General features: G+C 45.5%; 1 protein-coding gene across 1 annotated transcript in view; it reads right to left on the bottom strand.

Annotated features, from left to right (window-relative positions):
• The window catches only part of LOC124274687 (DDB1- and CUL4-associated factor 1-like), a 79567-nt gene that overhangs the window by 49359 nt on the left and 7875 nt on the right, over positions 1–22333 (bottom strand). Inside the window, 7 exon segments of the mRNA XM_046710052.1 lie at positions 10690–10899; positions 11495–11633; positions 15199–15239; positions 16582–16740; positions 17866–17967; positions 19448–19590; positions 20653–20968. Coding sequence (XP_046566008.1) covers positions 10690–10899; positions 11495–11633; positions 15199–15239; positions 16582–16740; positions 17866–17967; positions 19448–19590; positions 20653–20968 — 1110 coding nt within the window.

Consider the following 22333-nt stretch of genomic DNA (forward strand, 5'->3'; position numbering starts at 1 on the left):
GTCTAGCCCCTGTGAAACCTCTGGGAGTACGTCCTCTCCCTGAGTTTCCTTCCTGACTTTTCCCGCCTCTGAAGTTGGAGTACTTCTTCTCCTTAGCCTTCTGGATACCGGAAAATTTCGATTTGCTGTTGTACTTCTGTGAAGTATGACGAATGACGTTGGCTAGAGTATCTATAGACTTGATCATCATGACTTCCCTTGAGTTGTGAGTAGCTTCCTTAGCTGCTTCATCTATCTCACCTCCGAAGATGGTAGGGCCTGCCCAAGGAGCTCTAAGTAGCGGTTGGGTAAATCTTTCACTCCAGGAACACGATGCCAGTAGACTCTGTCTCCGTAATAAGGTGAGACACGCCGACGTTGACTGACTGACTGACTGCGTTTGGTTTTACGCCGCTTTTAGCAATATTCCAGCAACATCACGGCGGAGGACACAAGAAAAGGGCTTCACACATTGTGCCCATGTGGGGATTCGAACCCGGGTCTTCGGCGTGACGAGCCAACGCTTTAACCATTAGGCTACCCCACCGCCCCACGCTGACGTTGAGGCCAGATGATCCGATATGAAGTATTGGTCCTTTTTCTGAGTGAGCAGAGCAGATAATATCATTCTATCTTCTTCCGAACTGGGGTTCTGGAACTTGTTAATCAATGCCTCATTGATTGCTCTGGACCTCGCTAATCCGAAGAAGGAATTCCTCATCGCTGTATCAAGTTGAGCCAACGTTTTATCCTCCACCTTGTAGACCTTGTTCCGAGAGTCGTTGACCAGTTTTATATTTTCATTTAAGTCTGGCGCTTTCATGAAGGGGTCCATGTGATGTAAGGGGAATTTCCTCTCCTTAAATGCTGGCAGATGTTGATTCTGGAATCTAGAAACTTTGTCAAACGATGTGCGTAGATTCGAAGGCACCTTGGATATAGGCTCAATAGGTGGAATGGTGATTGAGTCGAAGTTGTCCTTGCACATCTTATATGCTCTTCATCCAATTCTTAGGAGGGAGACTCTAAGTTCAATCCATTAGCTATCCAAGCTGTAACTTCCGTATCTGAGAAGACGTAGTCGGTATGTTCATCAGATATTTCTTGTTCCGTAGAACTAGGCCTTCGCGAATCCTCCCTGTGCGAACCATTCTTCCGCGAATGTTGTGAGTCATCCTTTCACGAACGTCCGTCTTGTGATTCCTCCCTTCGCGAACCTATGTCTCTTGATCCATCCCTTCATGAACTAGTCCCTCGTGAACGTTTCCTTCGCTAACTTCCATCTTGCGAACCTTCTCTTCGTGTATGAGAGCTGTGGGATGTAGATCTGGAATGGCTGGCTCTTGGGGATGGATTCCGAGATTTTCTCGAACGTTGAGGGTTCGCAGACGGAGTTGTCATATAGTTAGTAGCCTTCGCGGACCTTCCATCCTGTTGTATGATGACAAAGTCGTCCCATTGTGATGACCTTCTTGAACATTCATGTTTGCCAACGTCATCTGCAGATGTAGATCTGTGAGGCGTATTGGGTTCGCGTAGGTCTGAGGGTTTGCGAACGTTGTCAGTTGATGAACGTTCCTGTTGTGCCTTCGCTTCCTCATCAAAACGTTATTCCATCATGGCCATCATTTGAGTAGTAAAATGCCTCATAATGTCGCCTGGATCGAAGTTCTGCGTAGACTGGAACTGATTCGGTGTTGATGAAGCGTTCGCGAATGCTGATGTGTTGTTTGCTTCAACTTCATTGTGTTGGGACGCTGGTGGTTGGTCGTGAAACAGCTGAGCCACTGAGCGTCTGCCTCGAGCGGTAGGATAATGTCCTCATTGGGCGAAAAGGGAGAGAGTGACAAGTAAGGCTGGTCACATGACTGTTTGCACGGGAAAGGATGGAGGTAACTCGTGGGTGAGTGTATTTTTATGTCCGCTTCGGGAACTACAAGGGATTCAAGTGTTCCACTACCATTCGCAAGGGAAAGGGAGCTAAGCAAAAGATCATGAGTCAGGATTAGGAAAAATCATAAGACTTACTAAGACAATTGATAATGCTGTAAACTTCAGTAATTTTCAAGGAAGAATACAGAACCTATTTGCAAGACAACAAACATTTTGTTTGAGCTTGAGATGACGAGTTAAAGGTCACATGCAACGTAAAACACTATTTCTCTAATGTTTTGTTGATATCTCACAGGCACAAGCTTTTTATATGTTATGACAGTAAATTAACAGTTTATATAATTTCATTTGTCTATTTCACCACACGTTCTTCTTACCGAGTCACTTTCTCAGTTCAATACTTAAAAGCAATGCGATTATTTAGCGTTGACAGAATTTCCAACTGTGATATAGACATGTCGTTGTCACAGACTAAACTCAATGTCTTGTTTTATTGACACCTGTGTGTCTTCTTTGAGTGGCATTTTAGAAGTTGGGAAGTACAATATAGAACAAACTTTATGGATAACAACTTCTTTTTATTCGTGAGTGCGACGTTTCGATACAGATTCTTGTACCGTTGTCAAGCATAATGGGACATGAAGAGGGGGGAAGTGTATATATACTGGATGTGACAATGTGACAAAGAAAACAACATAATTAACATAATTGGCTAGGCAGAAGGCTGATGAAGCCAGAGAGTAGACAAAGGACAGGCATGAGAAGCCAATGATGTACAAATGATAATGACATGTTTATACAGCAGTGAGTTTATACAGTGGATTGGGCTTGGTGGATGAGTGCATCATAAGCGGATGGAATGAAGTATCCTTGGTCTAGGTTGATGGTGGGCTTTTGGCGCTTGATGTGGATGGCTTCGTGAGCTTCATGCTTAGTGAAGTCTGTTTGTTTGTTAGAGAGAATGGTGATGTCAGACCACTCTATTTGATGATTGGGGCTTGCTTTGATGTGGTCGGAAATGGCTGATTTGCTGTCGGAATTGGTAACAGAGGTCTGATGTTCTTTCACTCGGTGTTGATGGGTCGGACGTTTCAGCCTATGTAGCTCTGCCCACAATCACAGTTTATTTTGTAGATGACACATTTTGGGTTGTTGTTCTTTATGGTGGTGGGTTTTCTTCCATTGGCATGGAGAATGTTGTTAAGGTTGGAGGACGCTGGAGAAGGTGGTATCTATGCCAGCTTGATCTTTCAGGAGGCTGCTGATTTGATGTGACGGTTTGCCAATGTAGGGGATGGATATCTTGATGGGGCTAAATCTTGTTTGGGTTTTGGTAGGGGGTGACAGGGTGGCAGCGATTGTTCTGTTGACTATTTGGGATGGAAAGTGGTTGCGTTCTACGAAGACTTTCTTGAGGTGTTCGATTTCATCTTGTAGTTTAGTTGAGCAGATGTTCTTGGCCCTTCTGGTTAGTGTGGAGATGATACCGGTCTTAACTTTAGGTGGATGATTGGAGTTGTAGTGGATATACTGATCCGTATGGGTGGGTTTTCTGTATACAGTGGTCTGGAGTTGGTTGCTGGAGGTGCGGGACACAAGGACGTCAAGGAAAGGTAGTTGCTGGTTCTGCTCGGTTTCCATGGTGAACTTGATGCGGGGATGTTGGTTGTTGAGATGGGTGAGAAGCTGAGTGGGATCTTGCTGAGGTTGGAGGATGACGAAGGTGTCATCCACTTTGCGATACCAATCCACTGTATAAACTCACTGCTGTATAAACATGTCATTATCATTTGTACATCATTGGCTTCTACGCCTGTCCTTTGTCTACTCTCTGGCTTCATCAGCCTTCTGCCTAGCCAATTATGTTAATTATGTTGTTTTCTTTGTCACATTGTCACATCCAGTATATATACACTTCCCCCCTCTTCATGTCCCATTATGCTTGACAACGGTACAAGAATCTGTATCGAAACGTCGCACTCACGAATAAAAAGAAGTTGTTATCCATAAAGTTTGTTCTACCTGTGTGTCTGCCTGCCTGTCTGCTAATGACAATATTCAATACACAGCTGCTATCACTGACCTTAACCAAACCTGCAGAGGTTTTCAATTCTTTGAAGAGAGTAGTCCTTGGGGTACATATTATGCATTTTCCGGCTGAAAAATGTCCTGTGACAGTTGTATCAATGTTTTTGAATAAAAGATTGAACAATAAATAAACTCTTTTATTTATTATCACGGCCCCTACCTCGCGGAGTTACCTCCCTTAAGCATGCGCTTTCAACTGGGTAGGCTCCTAGACCCGTATCATCATTCCTTCTGCTGAATATATCAGTGAACAGAATTGCGGGGAGCGGGAGGCCCTACCCAAGGGCGACTCTCTTCAAAGAATTGAAAACCTCTGCAGGTTTGGTTAATTCTTTTTTCAGAGATCGTCAGCAGGGGTACATATTATGCATAAACACAGACTCCCAAAAGACCGGAGGAGGCCAGGGAGGAGGAGGAATTCTGTCCAAGCACACACAAATATAGCGATCGTATCATGGGAAAAAAATTGAACAGGCGCCATAACACTCACCTGTCACTTGTCCCAGTTTAAGCTTCCTTGAGAGGCATTATGGGAGGAACTGACAGGGAGGAATTGTGCTCAAAGGCGACCTCTCTAGCATAATGAGACATTGCGTAGTGCGAATGTCAATGAATCCCCACCCACTAAGTGGCTACATGAGAGCACCGTGGGGAATGCAAAATACCACTCACTAGCGATATAGTAACTCCGTAGAGAATCGAAGGGGTACAGGTTCTCTGAGTGAGCTCACAGTAGCAGACATGTCAATAATGGAATTATTGTACAGTAGCGTCAAAACAAACCAATAAACCAAGACTCACTTTCGGTCAGGGTGGCAGGACACTGTCCACTGGAGAGAACAATGCGACCAAAGCTTCGCCGCGATTACGGGGAATGCGTGTCGAGCTGATAATGGCGTATAAGCTGCTTAGCGGCTCCAAATAGCGGCGGAGCAGATCTCTTCAATGGGGAGTGCCGATGCAAAAGCTTTTGAGGCGGCTACTGCCCTGACCGAGTGAGCCTTCAACCCCTCAGGGGAGGCTTGCCCTTAGCCTGATAAGCGGCACAAATACGAGACTAGCCAGCGAGACAAAGTCTGCTTGCTCGCTGGCAGACCAGCCTTCCGCCACCGTAACAACAGAACAGCTGGGTACCCGTCACGGATCCCCTGCGTTCGTTTGATATAGACTTTGGCGTCTTCACGGACATCCAGCGGGTGAGTGCTTTCGTAGGAGTGGTCCCGATGTGGAAGGCTGGGTAAGAGTAGGAAGTTCGATAGGAGCTGTCACATGGAAGCGTGATCGACCCGATTCGGTAAGTATCTGGGGCCGAATACTGACACGATCCGTGTGAAACACAGTCAGCGCCCGGGTCGGACGACATAGCATGTAAATCGCCGACCCTACGACCAGATGTTACCGCCACCAGAAAAACAGCTTTCCAGGTCAACAACTGAATGGAAATAGCCGATAGGTGTGAGAAAGTGGGACGGACAGCCAATCGAGCACGATCGACAAATCCCAAAGGTGGACTGGTTAAGCCTGAGAGCAGGTCGAATCCGTTCAGCGCCAGCGGCGCTATGCGAGGTGCTGCCCCAGAAGAGCACCATCGACAGGGGTGTGAAAAGTGGAAATAGCGGTGGAGTAGCCGCGAATGGTGAAGCCGCCAGGCCTTCTTCCAAGCGAGCTGCAAAAACTCCAATACTCGGACTAAATCCGCAGAAAGGGATCTGCAATCCCCTATCTGAACACCAGCGGCGCATAAGCGGGACCACCTATCCTCGTACTGAGCGTTTTGCCGAATCCGCCTCGAAGCCAGAATTGTGTCTGCAACTGCTGCAGGAATTCAGCGTGCCTCGAGGTTAGACCTGACAGAGGCCAAGCCACCCACTGAATCCGTGGATTTGGGTGGAAGCTCCGTTCTGAGTGAGAATGTCGGTCGCCAAAGGTAATAGAACAGGAGGCTGAGCCAGAAACCTGAAATTACGGAAACCAGCTCTGTGATGACCAAAGCGGTGCCAGTAGCACAAGTAGCCGAGCTGGCTGGGTGGACAGCTGTGAAAGGACCACGGGGAATGAGTGGTAGCGGCGGGAGCGCCAGAGCACTTTGCCCGTCAATCCAGCAGGAAGGCGTCGGCAGCCAAGCGCCCTGGGTCGGTATCCGAGAGCAGAACACGGGTGTCTGATCGTCCGCCCGGGCGCAAACAGATCCACCTCGAGCGACCCGTACAACTGGGAGATTACTGTGAATATCTGCCTGTCGAGCATCCACTTTCGTGCGGGGCCAGGATCCGGCGCGAGGCGCATCTGCTGCTCGCCGTTCTCCAGCCCGGGAGATAAACAGGGAGTACCTGACAATGCGTACTGGTGGCACCAGAGGAGAAAGTCCACGCTTCCCGGAGGGCGCTGGGGACACCGTGCCTCCCTGCTTCAGGATATGCGACATGGCCGTCTGGTTGTCTAACTGAAGGCGGACTACCTGGCCCGCGGACATGCTCTCTGGGCTTCGAATACCAACCGCACAGCTCTCAGTTCCAACACGTTGATGTGAAGGTGGGCCCGACTTCGGACCAGAGTCCGGAAGCCGACAGACTGCCAGAACACCCCAGCCCGTGAGGGGCGCATCGGTCTGAACTGTGAGAGCTGGCGTCCGGGATTTCCAAGGGAACCCCTGGTGAGATTCCGACATTTGTCCACCACTGAAGGTGAGGTGTCAACCACTTTCGGGGACTGTGAGACTGCGCTCCAGATCCTCCGTGTGAGTCCACAGCCGAGCCAAAGCTTGCTGTATGGGGCGCATCCTCAAGCGCGCCCGCCACACTACAGAGATGCGTCGCCGCCATATGGCCCAGTAGGCGGAGCCAAGTCCGTGCTGGTGCCTGGGGCTGGGAGAGGAATGAAGATACCATCTCGAACTCTGGTGACCCGGTCGGGCGACAAGGGAAGCGAGATCCTTGTTCGTTTGGAATCGCGCTCCAAGAAAAACCAAGTCCTGGGTGGGTACCAGGTCGGATTTCTTGAGGTTGATGATCCACCCCAGTCGAGTTAGAATGTCTATCACTGTGTGAGTAGCATCTTGACTTCGCTGGCTGTGTTAGTGCTCCGAGCAACCAGTCGTCTAGGTAAGGGTAACAAGCGCCTTCCTTGCGGCGAGCTAGGGTAGCTGGGACTAACATGAGCTTGGTGAACACCCTTGGGGCAGTCGATATGCGAAGGGAGCACCCTGAATTGGTAATACATCCCGTCGTAAAGAACCGAAGGTACTGCTTGAGCGATGGATGTATGGGTATATCTGAATCGCATCCTTTAGGTCGATTGACGTGAGCCAATCGCCGGGCTGAACAGATGAGATCACCGAGCGCAGTGTCTCCATCTTGAAGGATGGTACTTCGAGCATGCGATTCAACCCCTTGAGGTTGAGAATCGGACCGGAACCGCCGTCTTTCTTGGGGGCGAGGAAGTACGTGGAATAAAATCCCGCCTGTTCCTCTCCCGGTGGAATGCGTTTCGATTGCGGACTTGTCCAGCAGAGCCTGAACCGTCGGCGCAATATGTCGCCCTGGCTTGACATGGCGGCACCCGAGTCGCGGCGTATGCGGTGAAGTCGAGGCGGACCTCGCTTCCACAGTGGGAGATGGCCTATGCTGACCGTGGCCAGCACCCAAAGCGTTGTTGGTAGCCTTCTCCCATTCCGGCAGGAATAGAGAAGGCGACCTCCCACTGGGATATGGGGTAGGGCTGGCGTGTGTAGACCCGAGTAGCGGAGCTGACTGGGCGTGACACGGCTTGGCGGCAAGCCTGATGGGTTAGCGGGAGGTGGGGCAGACCTCCAGCGCCCATGAAAAGGCTGGGAGCTAGTCGAGGACTGCTCCTTGCCCCTACCCTTGGCGGACCTGTTCCTCCGCCTACCCCTACCAAGCGGCGAAGCCAGCCGGCGGACTTCGGGTGTAGGCTGCACCCGGCGGAGGAAGGAAGCACGCGGGGGCGGGGGCGAGACACCAGCGGGTGCTCCAACAAGGCCTTAGAGTCCTTGAAGGAGGTAGCTGCAGCGGCAGCCTCCCGTATGACCTGCTGGGCCCCTGGAAAGAGAGTGCGGCTCCCAGGCGGAAGGGAGGGCCAGCAAGGTCTGCTGTGTTGCTGCCGAGTACCTAGGCGTCGACAGCCACAGCCTGCGCATCCCCATGACTGCGCACATCACCGTCGGCGCAGCAGACCGCCAAAAGAGTGGCGAGGTGAGCCTGCACTTCCAGCTGGCCGGGCAGCCGCGACATGCGGCGACCGTCGCCAGCATGCCCCTCCGCCTCCAGGGCCGACCTCTGAACCGAGGAGAGGTAGGCCTCATGGACCACCACCCCGCACCTGCTGCATGGCGTTCCGGTAGACCTCCTCGTAGGTCGATGCAGCGTGCGCGAAGCGCCAGCGAGGGCAAAAGGTGGAGTAAAGCCCTTGCCGAGCAGCGGAGCTGCTCGGAGGAAGCCGAGCCTCCCCAGAGGCGGCGGAAGTGAACACACATTCGTCTGGTGGCACAACGAACAGGGAATCCTCCCCAAGCTGGTAGCGCCGCCGCGAGATCCGGTAAGTCAAACCGTGCTTTCGGGCACCAGACAAGAGGGGATCGACCCGTCCGAGACCAGCGAAGGCAGAATGCGGAGCTGCGTCTGCGAGGGTTGCCTAGGGGCAAGCGCCTGCGCCTGGCAAAGCGGAACTCAGTCGAGTCCGCGCAACCAGCAGGCACCGCGGCCTGGGGTAGGCCCTCGGCAATTCTCTGCGGACCTCCCGCCAAGGCGAAGCAAAGCGGAAGCCGCCGTCATGCTCCTCAACCTCCCCAAGCTCCATTGCCTCGGCGCCCGAGCCGAGTCGAGGCTGGGTCTCCTCCGTAAGAGGACCCTAACCCGACCCGGTGGACTGCCTGGCGCTAGGAACCACAGGAAGGGAAGAACAGACAGGCGGCTCCGCGTCAGCGCCAGCCCGGCGTCGCGTGGACCCGGTCGAGGCGCTGGAGGCAGGCCAGGCAGAACTGGTGCCTCCGGCTCTCAAAAGGCGGGTGTGCGCAGAGGACGGAATACCAGGAATACTCAGCGGTCCCTGCGCTAACTCCGAGGGGACTGGGAGCACCTCCCTCTCTCGGAGCAGCCGAGGCGTCCGGATCGAAGCCAGAGGCAGCGGATCTACAGGCGCCTCAAGGCTGAGGATCGAGCGAGCCGGCGATCCCACCCGGACTCTCCGCCCCGTCGGAGTGGGTGAGAACTCCTGCGGAGACCTCCAACCGACTCGAGCGAAGGACTTCCGCGGAGTCCATATGCTGCTGAAACATAGATTCCATTACCGACATGTCAAAACCACTTTCGAAGTGGTAGGAGAGGGGAAGGGCCTCCGGGATTTTTTCCCTTTTTGGCGTTCGTTTTGTTTTAGGCGGGGGACCTGCGTCAGGTCCCCTCCGCCTCCGCATCTCCGCGATAAAACAAGCGTATCGGCCGCCCGCCTCTTCTGGGCCCGGGGGGAAAAGGCCAGACAAATAGGGCAGGACTCAGCGTCGTGGCCCGTCTTCTCGAGACAGGCAACGCATAGCTCATGCCTGTCGGCCCGTGGAATTTCTCTCTGTCCACAGACCGAACAGGATGAAAAGGCCTGAAAGCAAAACGCGCAAGCATGTAGCTAACAGCGGCCAGCAGCATATAAACCGTAGAAAACATTGAAAAATCGTGAAGGTTACCCGCGGAAAGTAATAGTTGGTTTTAATCGCAATATTACGACCACATGGCGCGCTAAACTTCCCGCCATGGCAGAGCAACAACGTCGTAAACCACGGGAAAGTTGGCGTATTTTGTATTAATACAAAGTCACAATTATGAAACAACCAACTGTAAAGCTTTACTGTTCCTTGTTTTAGGCAAATAAAGACCATACATACAGGTGGTGTCTCAGACATAGCTTTCTTATTAGCTTTCAGCTGTCCGGCTCATGAAGTGCGTTCTATTATAAACACGTCTGTTCCGCGGCGGTGACAGCAGAAGGAATGATGATCGGGTCTAGGAGCCTACCCAGTTGAGTGCGCATGCGCTAAGGAGGTAACTCCGTGAGGTAGGGGCCATTATAATAAATAAAAGAGTTTATTTATTGTTCAATCTTTTATTCAAAAACATTGATACAACTGTCACAGGACATTTTCAGCCGGAAAATGCATAATATGTACCCCAAGGGCGATCTCTCTGAAAAGAATTGTCATGAATAAGTGATAATTGTGTTTTAATTATGTTTGATTTTTTGGTTGCATGTGACCTTAATGTTTCACATACATATAAGCATGAAGAGCAAAACATAAGACATAATAAGACATAATTGATAATGCTGTAAACTACAGTAATTTTCAAGGAAGAATACAGAATCTATTTGCAAGACATCAAACATTTTGTTTGAGCTTGGGTGTTCTGAGATAGTGAGTTAATGTTTAACATACATATAAGCATGAACAGCAAAACAGCAAGGTAATAAGGGTTTGGGGTATTTGAGTACTGAGTTCTAATTGACACTGAAGCCCAAGTTAAAACAAGCATAATCAATTTCTTCTGCGAAAGAATGCCTAAAAGGAAACACAGATCTTAATATTTCTTTTCAACAAAACTAAAATTAAAAAGGGGGAACATTAATTGACAACAGCTCATGCTAAATTCATTCTTCCTCTAAAGATTAAAGGTTTGGGAATATGTTTCAAAATGCATTTTCATATGATAAGCTATGAATGAGCCTTACCTTATAAGCAGGTGTCTCTTGTAACGAGCTGCTGCCATCGTTCCTGAGGTGAGATCGACGGATCTCATCAGCCTTCACCACCAGGTGTGCTTCGAAGTATTTCTTGAGAGCAGAACAAACGTGTCTCGCTGTTTGTCTCATCGTGAAAATGTGACCCTCATTCATGATGTCCACCTCGTCCTCCACATTGAGGATCTCAAGCGTGCTGATCTACAAGTTTAGGATCGTCAAGGACAAGGCATGACGAGACCCCTTTTCTCCAGGGAGTATACATAACTACAGTAATGAGGAAAACCTGAACAGTGATGAAGGAGTGAGTGAGTGAGTGAGTTTGGGTTGATGCTGCTTTTAGCAAAAATCCAGCAATATCACAGCGGGGGTCACCAGAAATGGGCTTCACAATGTACCCATGTGGGGAATCAAACCTGGGTTTTGGTGACAACAAGATGCTTTAACCACTAGGTTACCTCACCGCCCCCAGTGATGAAGAAAGTCATCAGATGTGTTGATATTAATGAGAATGAGACTTAATTAACTCAATCAACTGCGTTTGTGGAACTTTAAAACCTGAAGAAAGAATGTTGTATTTTAAGCTTTAAGCCTGCATTCTTTGGGTCGCAAGGGTCCCTTGGATCCATAGAAAGATATTGGGGATAAGACCACTGTAGCTCTCCTTTTAAATGTACGACTGTAAAGTTACATCATGTCAGAAGATATGCCAATGATGTTTGATTAAATGAGGCTCTCTCTGTTCTCCAGGTCGAGAGTTGTGAGAGTGTGACACGGTGAGAGACAGGCTACTGACCACATTGAAGAGTCTGCGCAGTCCATCCTTCTGGTCAAATAGATCCATGATGACTCGGAACGGGAAGGCTTGAGTGAAGAACATGGCAGCATGGCATCGACTTGAGTCATGGGAACATTCCATAAGCCACATGACATACCTGGAACATGACAATGAGTCGTGACTAGACACACATGGATAAATGATCAAACAGATTAAAATATAAATGTCAACTGAACATGCATCAGTCCCTTGTTAGGTGCATTATCTATGCATCATTGAAGCATGAAGATTTTCCCAAAAGTGATTGAATTTGGTTGTATTTTAGTCAGTAATCACTTGCCATTACTATTGCCATGACCTTTTACTAATTACCTATATTCTTTTATCATAAACTTGATTTACAGATTAGCCCTGACAAACACTGAAGTTTGAAACCCGCTTTCTTGCTTATTCTGCTGCCTTACTCACATAATCATCCGAAACACTGCCTAGTTGACATGGCCTTTTATTAACACTGTCTAGTTTACAGGGCCTTTCATTAACACTGCCTAGTTGACATGGCCTTTTATTAACACTGTCTAGTTGACATGGCCTTTCATTAACACTGCCTAGTTGACATGGCCTTTCATTAACACTGTCTAGTTGACATGGCCTTTCATTAACACTGCCTAGTTGACATGGCCTTTTATTAACACTGTCTAGTTGACATGGCCTTTTATTAACACTGTCTAGTTGACAGGGCCTTTCATTAACACTGTCTAGTTGACATGGCCTTTTATTAACACTGTCCAGTTGGCAGGGCCTTTCATTAACACTGTCTAGTTGACATGGCCTTTTATTAACACTGTCCAGTTGGCAGGGCCTTTCATTAACACTGTCTAGTTGACATGGTCTTTCACTAACAGAACACTGCCTAGTTGATGAGACCTTTCATTAACACTGCCTTATTTCATCAACAATGCCTAGTTGACATGGCCTTTCATTAACACTGTCTAGTTGACATGGCCTTTTATTAACACTGTCTAGTTGACATGGCCTTTCATTAACACTGCCTAGTTGACATGGCCTTTTATTAACACTGTCCAGTTGGCAGGGCCTTTCATTAACACTGTCTAGTTGACATGGTCTTTCACTAACAGAACACTGCCTAGTTGATGAGACCTTTCATTAACACTGCCTTATTTCATCAACAATGCCTAGTTGACATGGCCTTTCATTAACACTGTCTAGTTGACATGGCCTTTTATTAACACTGTCTAGTTTACATGGCCTTTCATTAACACTGCCTAGTTGACATGGCCTTTTATTAACACTGTCTAGTTGACATGGCCTTTCATTAACACTGCCTAGTTGACATGGCCTTTCATTAACACTGTCTAGTTGACATGGCCTTTCATTAACACTGCCTAGTTGACATGGCCTTTTATTAACAGTCTAGTTGACATGGCCTTTTATTAACACTGTCTAGTTGACAGGGCCTTTCATTAACACTGTCTAGTTGACATGGCCTTTTATTAACACTGTCCAGTTGGCGGGGCCTTTCATTAACACTGTCTAGTTGACATGGCCTTTTATTAACACTGTCAGTTGGCAGGGCCTTTCATTAACACTGTCTAGTTGACATGGTCTTTCACTAACAGAACACTGCCTAGTTGATGAGACCTTTCATTAACACTGCCTTATTTCATCAACAATGCCTGGTTGACATGGCCTTTCATTAACACTGTCTAGTTGACATGGCCTTTTATTAACACTGTCTAGTTGACATGGCCTTTCATTAACACTGCCTAGTTGACATGGCCTTTTATTAACACTGTCCAGTTGGCAGGGCCTTTCATTAACACTGTCTAGTTGACATGGTCTTTCACTAACAGAACACTGCCATCAACAATGCCTAGTTGACATGGCCTTTCATTAACACTGTCTAGTTGACATGGCCTTTCACTAACACCTTTCAGTTGGGACATGGCCTTTTATTCATCAACACTGCCTAGTTGGCCTTTCATTAACACTGTCTAGTTGACATTTCATTAACACTGTCTAGTTGACATGGCCTTTCATTAACACTGTCTAGTTGACATGGCCTTTCATTAACACTGCCTAGTTGACATGGCCTTTCATTAACACTGTCTAGTTGACATGGCCTTTCATTAACACTGTCTAGTTGACATTGTCTTTCACTAACAGAACACTGCCTAGTTGATGGGACCTTTCATTAACACTGCCTTATTTCATCAACAATGCCTAACATGGAACACTGCCTAGTTGACATGGCCTTTCATTAACACTGCCTTATGGCCTTTCATTAACACTGTCTAGTTGATGCTTTCATTAACACTGTCCAGTTGACATGGCCTTTCATTAACACTGCCTCTAGTTGACATGGCCTTTCATTAACACTGTCTGACAGTTCACAGAACACTGCCCAGTTGATGGGACCTTTCATTAAACATTTCATCAACACTGCCTAGTTGACATGGCCTTTCATTAACACTGTCCAGTTGACATGGTCTTTCATTGACATGGCATTTTCATTAACACTGTCTAGTTGGCCTTTCATTAACACTGTATAGTTGACATTGTCTTTCACTAACAGAACACTGCCTAGTTGATGGGACCTTTCATTAACACTGCCTTATTTCATCAACACTGCCTAGTTGACATGGCCTTTCATTAACACTGTCTAGTTGACATGGCCTTTCACTCACACTGTCTTGTTGGCATGGCCTTTCATTAACACTGTATAGTTGACATGGCCTTTCACTAACACTGTCTAGTTGACATGGCCTTTCACTAACACTGTCTAGTTGACATGGCCTTTCACTAACACTGTCTAGTTGATGAGGCCTTTCACTAACACTGTCTAGTTGACATGGCCTTTCATTAACAAAGCCTAGTTGACATGGCCTTTCATTAACACTGCCTAGTTGATGTGGCCTTTCATTAACACTGTCTAGTTGATGTGGCCTCTCATTAACACTGTCTAGTTGATGTGGCCTTTCATTAACACAGCCTAGTTGACATGGCCTTTCACTAACACTGTCTAGTTGATGTGACATTTCATTAACACTGTCTAGTTGACATGGCCTTTCATTAACACTGTCTAGTTGACATGGCCTTTCACTAACACTGTCTAGTTGACATGGCCTTTCATTAACACTGTCTAGTTTACAAGACCTTTGATTAACACTGTCTAGTTGATGTGGCCTTTCATTAACACTGCCTAGTTGACATAGCCTTTTATTAACACTGTCTAGTTGATGTGACCTTTCATTAACACCACCTAGTTGATGTGACCTTTCATTAACACTGCCTAGTTGACAATACCTTTCTTTAACACTGCCTAGTTGACAAGACCTAACATTAACACTGCCTAGTTAACAAGACCTTACGTTAACACTGCCTAGTTGACATAGTTTGTTAATCAGCAGCTGGTGGACCAACTTCACAGGCTGCTTATGAATGGTTCCCCCATCAAGTACCAACCGTACACTGGAGCCATTGTGGCCATGTTTCTTCTATTTCATCAACTCTCACTACAAGCATGGGGTCATGGGGACTTACACACTCGGCACTGATCAGGACGAACACAACATCGAGAGATGTTAAACTTAAACCCAGTGGGTGCCCGTATGAAGACGTATTCTAACAAACCCATTATCATGACAAAATACACACATGGGTTAAAACAGGTGTGTACTGCACACAACAGGAATACATACCCAACAAGATCTGACAGGACATGTTCGGGTAACAAACAAACCTGGAAATGAAACATTTTAGTTCATTAAACAAGTTACAATAGACCTACAAATACTAAAATATTTAGGCATATACGAACGAACAGAAATATAAAACAAGAGTCAAAAGAAGATGACAAATCCCCCCGGCCCCCATAAATTTGAAAGAACAATTCAACTGACAGTTACTTCAAGTCCAACTTGATTTTTTGGGACTAAGTCCAAATTGTTTCCATGGAAATCCTGAAAAATAAAAATGCGTAAAATCTGCAAATAGCAAAGGCAACACTTCAAGATCTGTTTGATATATCTGTCAAGTCTTGTAGAAAGATATTGAATGGTTTTCGAGTTGTGAACCGGAACGAAACCCACCCCTCACTTTTGAGACTAAGTCTGAATCGTTTCCATGGAAACCGGGAAAAATAAAAATGCGAAAAAATCTGCTATAGCAAAAGGCACCACTTTAGGTTCTGTTTGATATAACTACCAATTTTTGCTGAAAAATATTTATCGGTTTTTGAGTTGTGCTTCGGAAACGAAGGCCCCCCCTCCCTGTTGAGATTAAGTTCAACTCGTTTCCATGGAAACCAAAAAAATTAAAATGACAAAAATCTGCAAACAGCAAAAGGCACCACTTTAGGTTCTGTTTGATATATCTACCAAGTTTTGTTGAAAAATATTGAAGGGTTTTTTAGTTATGCTCCGGAAACAAAATGATTACGGACGGACGGACAGACGGACATTACATGCCGGGGGGATAAAAAGGATTATTTTTATATTCATTGCAAACTAAACACTGCAAATAAGTATTGCACATCTTTCATCAACAGATGCCACCAACTCTGAGTGCATGTAAGTAATTTCTCTCTTCTTATTTCAACGAGATCAAATATACACTGCACCACTGTAGACTTGGACAAAATTCAGGACATGTTCTGTTTGATTAGAAGGTGCTTGTGACATTAAACTCTAGGATCCTTTAATTGAATCTCAATCAACAATTAGTAAAATATTCATATAATCATGCATAACTAAACATAATGGTATCAACAAGTCTAGTCCCAAAAGTTTTGATGCATTCATTTATGAAAAGAGAGACAGTATGTTAAAGTTAGAAACAGAATTCAAAACTTATGTTTTTACAGATAAGAAATATCAATCATATTCGATTAATTGATATTTGTCTCTCAAACGTTCAGCAAATACCCGATAACTAAGACTTTGTTGATACTTCCGACACTAAATGTGGTGAATCCTCTGTAAATAACACTACTTGTGTGACTACTGATATCTGCATGACTACAGTACAATATCATCTGATACATGGGTAAATAATGACTGAACCCCCTCGCGACATAGTAATACCCTTTCCATTGCATCCTCGAAGTAAGACAGGTAGTACAGACAGAGTGACACCCCTGTAGCAGCAATGGACGGACGGTACACCTCCAGCAGCTTCCCAACACCGCCCACGGAGAGGAACTCGATAGCAAACTTTTTGTGACAAAGCAGTGTGGCGAGGTACTGAAATTATACAACACTCAATATCACTTGTTGACATCGCTTGGAGTGGTCTCAACAAGAGCTACAATTTCCAAAATATTTATGTCACTTCACGTAAGCACATATACACAACAAAGATATAAACAAGAAGACAAAGTCATCAATATCCCCCGCAATGGCAAAATACTCTTCATGATTATGTCTATGAGTTATGATTATGTCAAATATTTAGGTGTGTATATAGAAAAGTGGAAGGAGAGTATTGAAAGGTTTTTAAAGTTCTGCTCCAGAAAGCAGTACTATCACCAATTTCAGGCTAAGTCAAACTTGTTGCCATGGAAATGCCCAAAATATTTTATTCAGAATTTCAAAACTACCAAAAGGCACCAGTACACCACCAGACCAATCTATGTGCCAAGTTTGGTGAAGAAACATTGAACGGTTTTAGAGTTCTGCTCTGGAAAAGAGCACTACCACTAATTTAAGTCAAAATCGAACTTATTGCCATGGAAACGCTAAAAATATTTAATTCAGAATTCCAAAAACTACCAGTACACCACCAGATCCATGTATGTGCCAAGTTTGGTGAAGACATATTGAACGGTTTTAGAGTTCTGCTCCGGAAAAGACCAATGTGCACGGACGGACGGACGAACGCACGCACGCACAGAGTCCATTTTAATACCCCCCGTAAAACGTGTTGCGGGGGATAAAAATTTCTACATGAACAAACATGTTTCCATATCAACATGACTGGAGAGTAGAAAACTTTCAAACAGAACACCTTACAACTATCATCATGCAAATATTTAAGGTGACACTAGCAATCGGTCAGGATTTGTTGGGAAGAAGAGAAACAACATTTATTTCAACAATGCTGCTATCAGCATCTAGTCCACATCATTCATCAGGATGCCACGTTATGCAGTGAAAATGATCCTTGTCAACCTAGGAATCATCATCTAGATAATGTTATGCTGGTGTTGTGCAGGAGCATCTCCAGCCATTACTTACCTGCCATGGTAATCCCAAACGTGTTTAATTGGCTTCAGATTATAGTTTGTCGTTATTTATTTAATTGGAATCTGACTGTCCATCTAGTTTTGGTTCTGATTCAGCCAGTGTGTGATTGATTGGACGACTCACCTTGAGAGCTTCGAAGGCTAGTCTCACATCCTTATTCTCCTTCAGATTGATGTAGTATAGGATGAGGTTCAGGGCATTATGCTCAAATGCTGCTCCCAGAAGCTGCAATATAACATGAAATGAGGTCAAACAATATTATAGATATATAGATATCCATAGTCCCCACCCGCCCAAAAAAATAAATATAAAAAATACCAACTGTGACTACACCAGTCCTTGCTTATCCTCTTAATGCACCTCTGCAGAACACCTATAACTACAGTCGAGCACCGTTGTCTCATCGAGTTATCCGAACTTCGAGACATCCGACCAGGGCATATCATCACATATCACTATGAAAGAAAACAAAACGCTTCTCAGTATGTTTTGATTCAAAACTATAATCCGTTATCAGTAGTGTTTAGTCGTGACAATGAGTACTTCCTAATTAATTCCTTCTTAATTAATTCATATTAAATAACAAACAAGTGACACCTTTAACTCAATTAGCCCTAATTAGTTTACACTACCTCATCCCTTTGATTCATGCTGCACTGTGTGTAAACGTGTGGAAACATCCTCAGTTCAGAGGGATACTTGCCCATGAAAGGTAGGTGAATATTGAGTTTCTTTGTAAATATCAAGTTAAAAGGGTAATTTTGCTTGTTGGGACCATGAAATTATATCGAGATATCCAAAATATCGAGACATCCATATTGAGTCAAAAGAGCTTCAATAATGATGAATTATGAAGGATTTTGCCGGAACCGAGATGTTATATCGAGACAACCAAGATATCGAGTTATCAGAGTTTGACACAACGGTGCTCGACTGTATCTACCCGTGAGGATCTGGGTTAGAATTGATCTTCAGTAACCCATGCTTCTCTTAAAAGGTGACTAGCGGGATCAGGTGGTCAGGCTCGCTGACTTGGTTGACCAACATGTCATCGTATCCCAATTGCGTCATACTGTTGATCATTGGATTGTCTGGTCCAGACTCGATTATTTACAGATTGCCGCCAAGCAGCTGGAATATTTCTGAGTACGGCGTTAAACTAAACTCACTCACTCCTAATGCTGTGGGCCAGGCAGGGAAAGAACAAGTGAAACAAGGAGCTAGCTTCCATTAATAACATAAACTTTCAGTTGATCTGACAGATATGAGTAGATGTATTTCATCACTAATCTGTGCAGATACTTCTCCTGACACCTTAATGTGACAGGAAAGGGTTCATCGAAAACGGAATCATGTCATGTTCTATTTTAATATATCAAAATCAAATAGTTCATATTGAGTCTGTCCAGTAGAGTTATGATCAGCAGATGTGGTCTGGTCATGTAATATTGTGATCGCTGCGCATTCACTGTGTCCTCAACACAGCCCACTACACACTGACTGTCACAAATAACTTTCTAATATTGAGGTGCTGTTTGGGGAAGTCAAAATAGTCTTCACCAGTTCTTGTCTTTGAAAATATTTCTTAACAAAGCCTTGTATGAGCTGCAGTCTCCATCAACATCTGATGCAATCATGTCTAGTCATATTTATGAGCTTATGATACCTCAATATATCGGAGTTGCCATGGTGATCTGACACTGACCTCCTGATACTCCCCCATGGGTATGAGATACTGCAGGATCATCCTCTGCTTCATCCCAGCTGTGAGAGGAGACATGGAATACGAGCCTATAACGTACGGCTCCAGCTCTGCCCAGCTGCTGTTGCTGCACTCCAGTTCTGGATCTGTAACAATTGGCAACAGTAACCTGGTAACACACGACATCCATCTACGTTGACTCATTTAACCTCGACAATCAAGTGTGTTATGTTGATAAATATCCGGGAATCACACCCTAGGCCCTGGTCAAATCACACCATGGGTGAGTGAGTGAGTTTAGTTTTACGCCGCACTCAGCAATATTCCAGCTATATGGCGGTGGTCTGTAAATAATCGAGTCTGGACCAGACAATCCAGTGATCAACAGCATGAGCATCGATCTGCGTAATTGGGAACCGATGACATGTGTCAACCAAGGTCAGCAAAACTGACCACCCAATCCCATTACTCGCCTCTTACGACAAGCATAGTCGCCCTTTATGGCAAGCACATGGGTTGCTGAAGACCTATTCTACCCCGGATCTTCACGAGTCATCACACCATGGGAAAAGAGAAACCAATCATACTACACAGATACTTCATGGTTGGAACAAGCTGCAATACAGCCAATGGCACTAAAACCCAACACAACCTGTCAAATGACAAGAAGCAAATTGGAATGAATGGAAGAAGTACTTCTGTGGCCTAAGTGACAGAAAATCAAGCAAAATTAATGATGAGAGAGATGGGAGATGCTGATTGTCTAATCCAATATATGATGTTGAAGGGGGTATTTATATTCAGGGTATTTATCATAATTAAATAGAGATGTAACACACTCAATAATCGAGGAAGTAATTCCTTCAATATTTTATTAACACACATCCCATTATTGCTTGGTACCCAGGCATCAGGTGTCTTTATGTCAGAAATAAATGCTTCCATCAAAAACCAATTACTACTGTTATGTTTTATCGTCAGATTCAGATTGTACTGGTGGTAAATATTGTCTGAAAACCTTGCTATTTCATTTCTTCAAACTCCATTAAAACTATAAGATGATGTAGTTCCAGGAAAACCCTTATATGCACAACAGACCACACAAGGCGCTCCAATATGTAGCTACAGAACTTCTTACATAGTAGATACAATACAGGACCAAATGACTTTGAAGTTAACATCAGTTTACTGTTTGTATCTAGACTTACTTCCAAATGGCTGATACCGGGCTCTCTTTAGTGTAGACGTGAGCCTGTAGAGGTCTTCACTGTAGTAACTCGGAGAGAGAGCTCGCTTCATCTTCCGCCTTCGTTCATCCCGTTTCTCCTTCTCCACTTCCTCAGACGATTTATCCGCTGCAGAATCGGAGTGGCTGATGCTTTCATTTGACGGAGCACTTTTTGTTGGTGACACCTCACCGAACATAGAGAATGGCCGATCACCTACTGATGGATGTGCATTCTCGATCTCCTCCTCAAACTGTTTCTTCCTCAGTTCATGAAGCCTCTTCAGCATGAGAGGAACCTGTGTCCAACAAATGTACATGCCGTTAGCGGGAAAATAGGTGAAAAAAATGGGATTTGAAATATCATTCTCACTTTCTGAAAGTCAGAGATGTTTCAACATTTAAAGCAATAACGTAAAACAAAGCACAAATACCTCTCTTCCTTTGAAGGCCCTGTTATAAGTCACATACAATGATTCTACAACGCAACATAGTAGAATATGATGAAATATGATTTTTTTTTACTTTGGGCATGCTTACTGACATATGACTGCAGCCTCTTTACAAGTCAAAAAAATTCCTGAAATCTGTCAAAAATGTATTAAGACCATTAAATCAAATGTTTATTGCCGATCTATCTTTATGAGTGAATGAATGAGTGAGTGAGTCAGTGAGTGAGTGAGTGAGTGAGTGAGTGAGTGAGTGAGTGAGTGAGTGAGTGAGTGAGTGAGTGAGTTGAGTGAGTGAGTGAGTTTAGTTTTACACACTCAGCAATATTCCAGGTATATGGCAGCAGTCTGTAATTAATAGAGTCTGGACCAGACAATCCAGTGATTAACAACATGAGCATTGATCTGTGCAATAGGGATACGATGACGTGTCAACGAAGTCAGCAAGCCTGACCATCCGATTGCCTCTTACGACAAGCATGGGTTACTGAAGACCAATTCTAACCTGGATCTCCACGGGAGACAAGCATGTGTTACTGAAGACCAATTCTAACCTGGATCTCCACGGGAGACAAGCATGTGTTACTGAAGACCAATTCTAACCCGGATCTCCACGGGGAGACAAGCATGTGTTACTGAAGAACAATTCTAACCCAGAGCTCCACGGGGAGACAAGCATGGGTTACTGAAGACCAATTCTAACCCGGATCTTCACGGGGAGACAAGCATGTCTTACTGAAGACAATTCTAAGCCAGATCTCCATGGGGTAAGGGACAAGCATGGGTTACTGAAGACTAATTCTAACCCGGGTCTCCACGGGGAGACAAGCATGTGTTACTGAAGACCAGTTCTAACCTGGATCTCCACGGGGAGACAAGCATGGGTTACTGAAGACCAATTCTAACCCGGATCTCCACGGGGAGACAAGCATGGGTTACTGAAGACCAATTCTAACCTGGATCTCCACGGGGAGACAAGCATGGGTTACTGAAGACCAATTCTAACCCGGATCTCCACGGGTCAGGGACAAGCATGTCTTACTGAAGACCAATTCTAACCCGGGGCTCCATGGGGAGACAAGCATGGGTTACTGAAGACCAATTCTAACCCGGATCTCCACGGGGAGACAAGCATGTGTTACTGAAAAACAATTCTAACCCAGAGCTCCACGGGGAGACAAGCATGTCTTACTGAAGACCAATTCTAACCCGGAT

This window comes from Haliotis rubra, unplaced genomic scaffold, assembly GCF_003918875.1.
Source record: "Haliotis rubra isolate DU_JTF1 unplaced genomic scaffold, ASM391887v1 Scf193, whole genome shotgun sequence".
NCBI classification, from domain to species: domain Eukaryota; kingdom Metazoa; phylum Mollusca; class Gastropoda; order Lepetellida; family Haliotidae; genus Haliotis; species Haliotis rubra.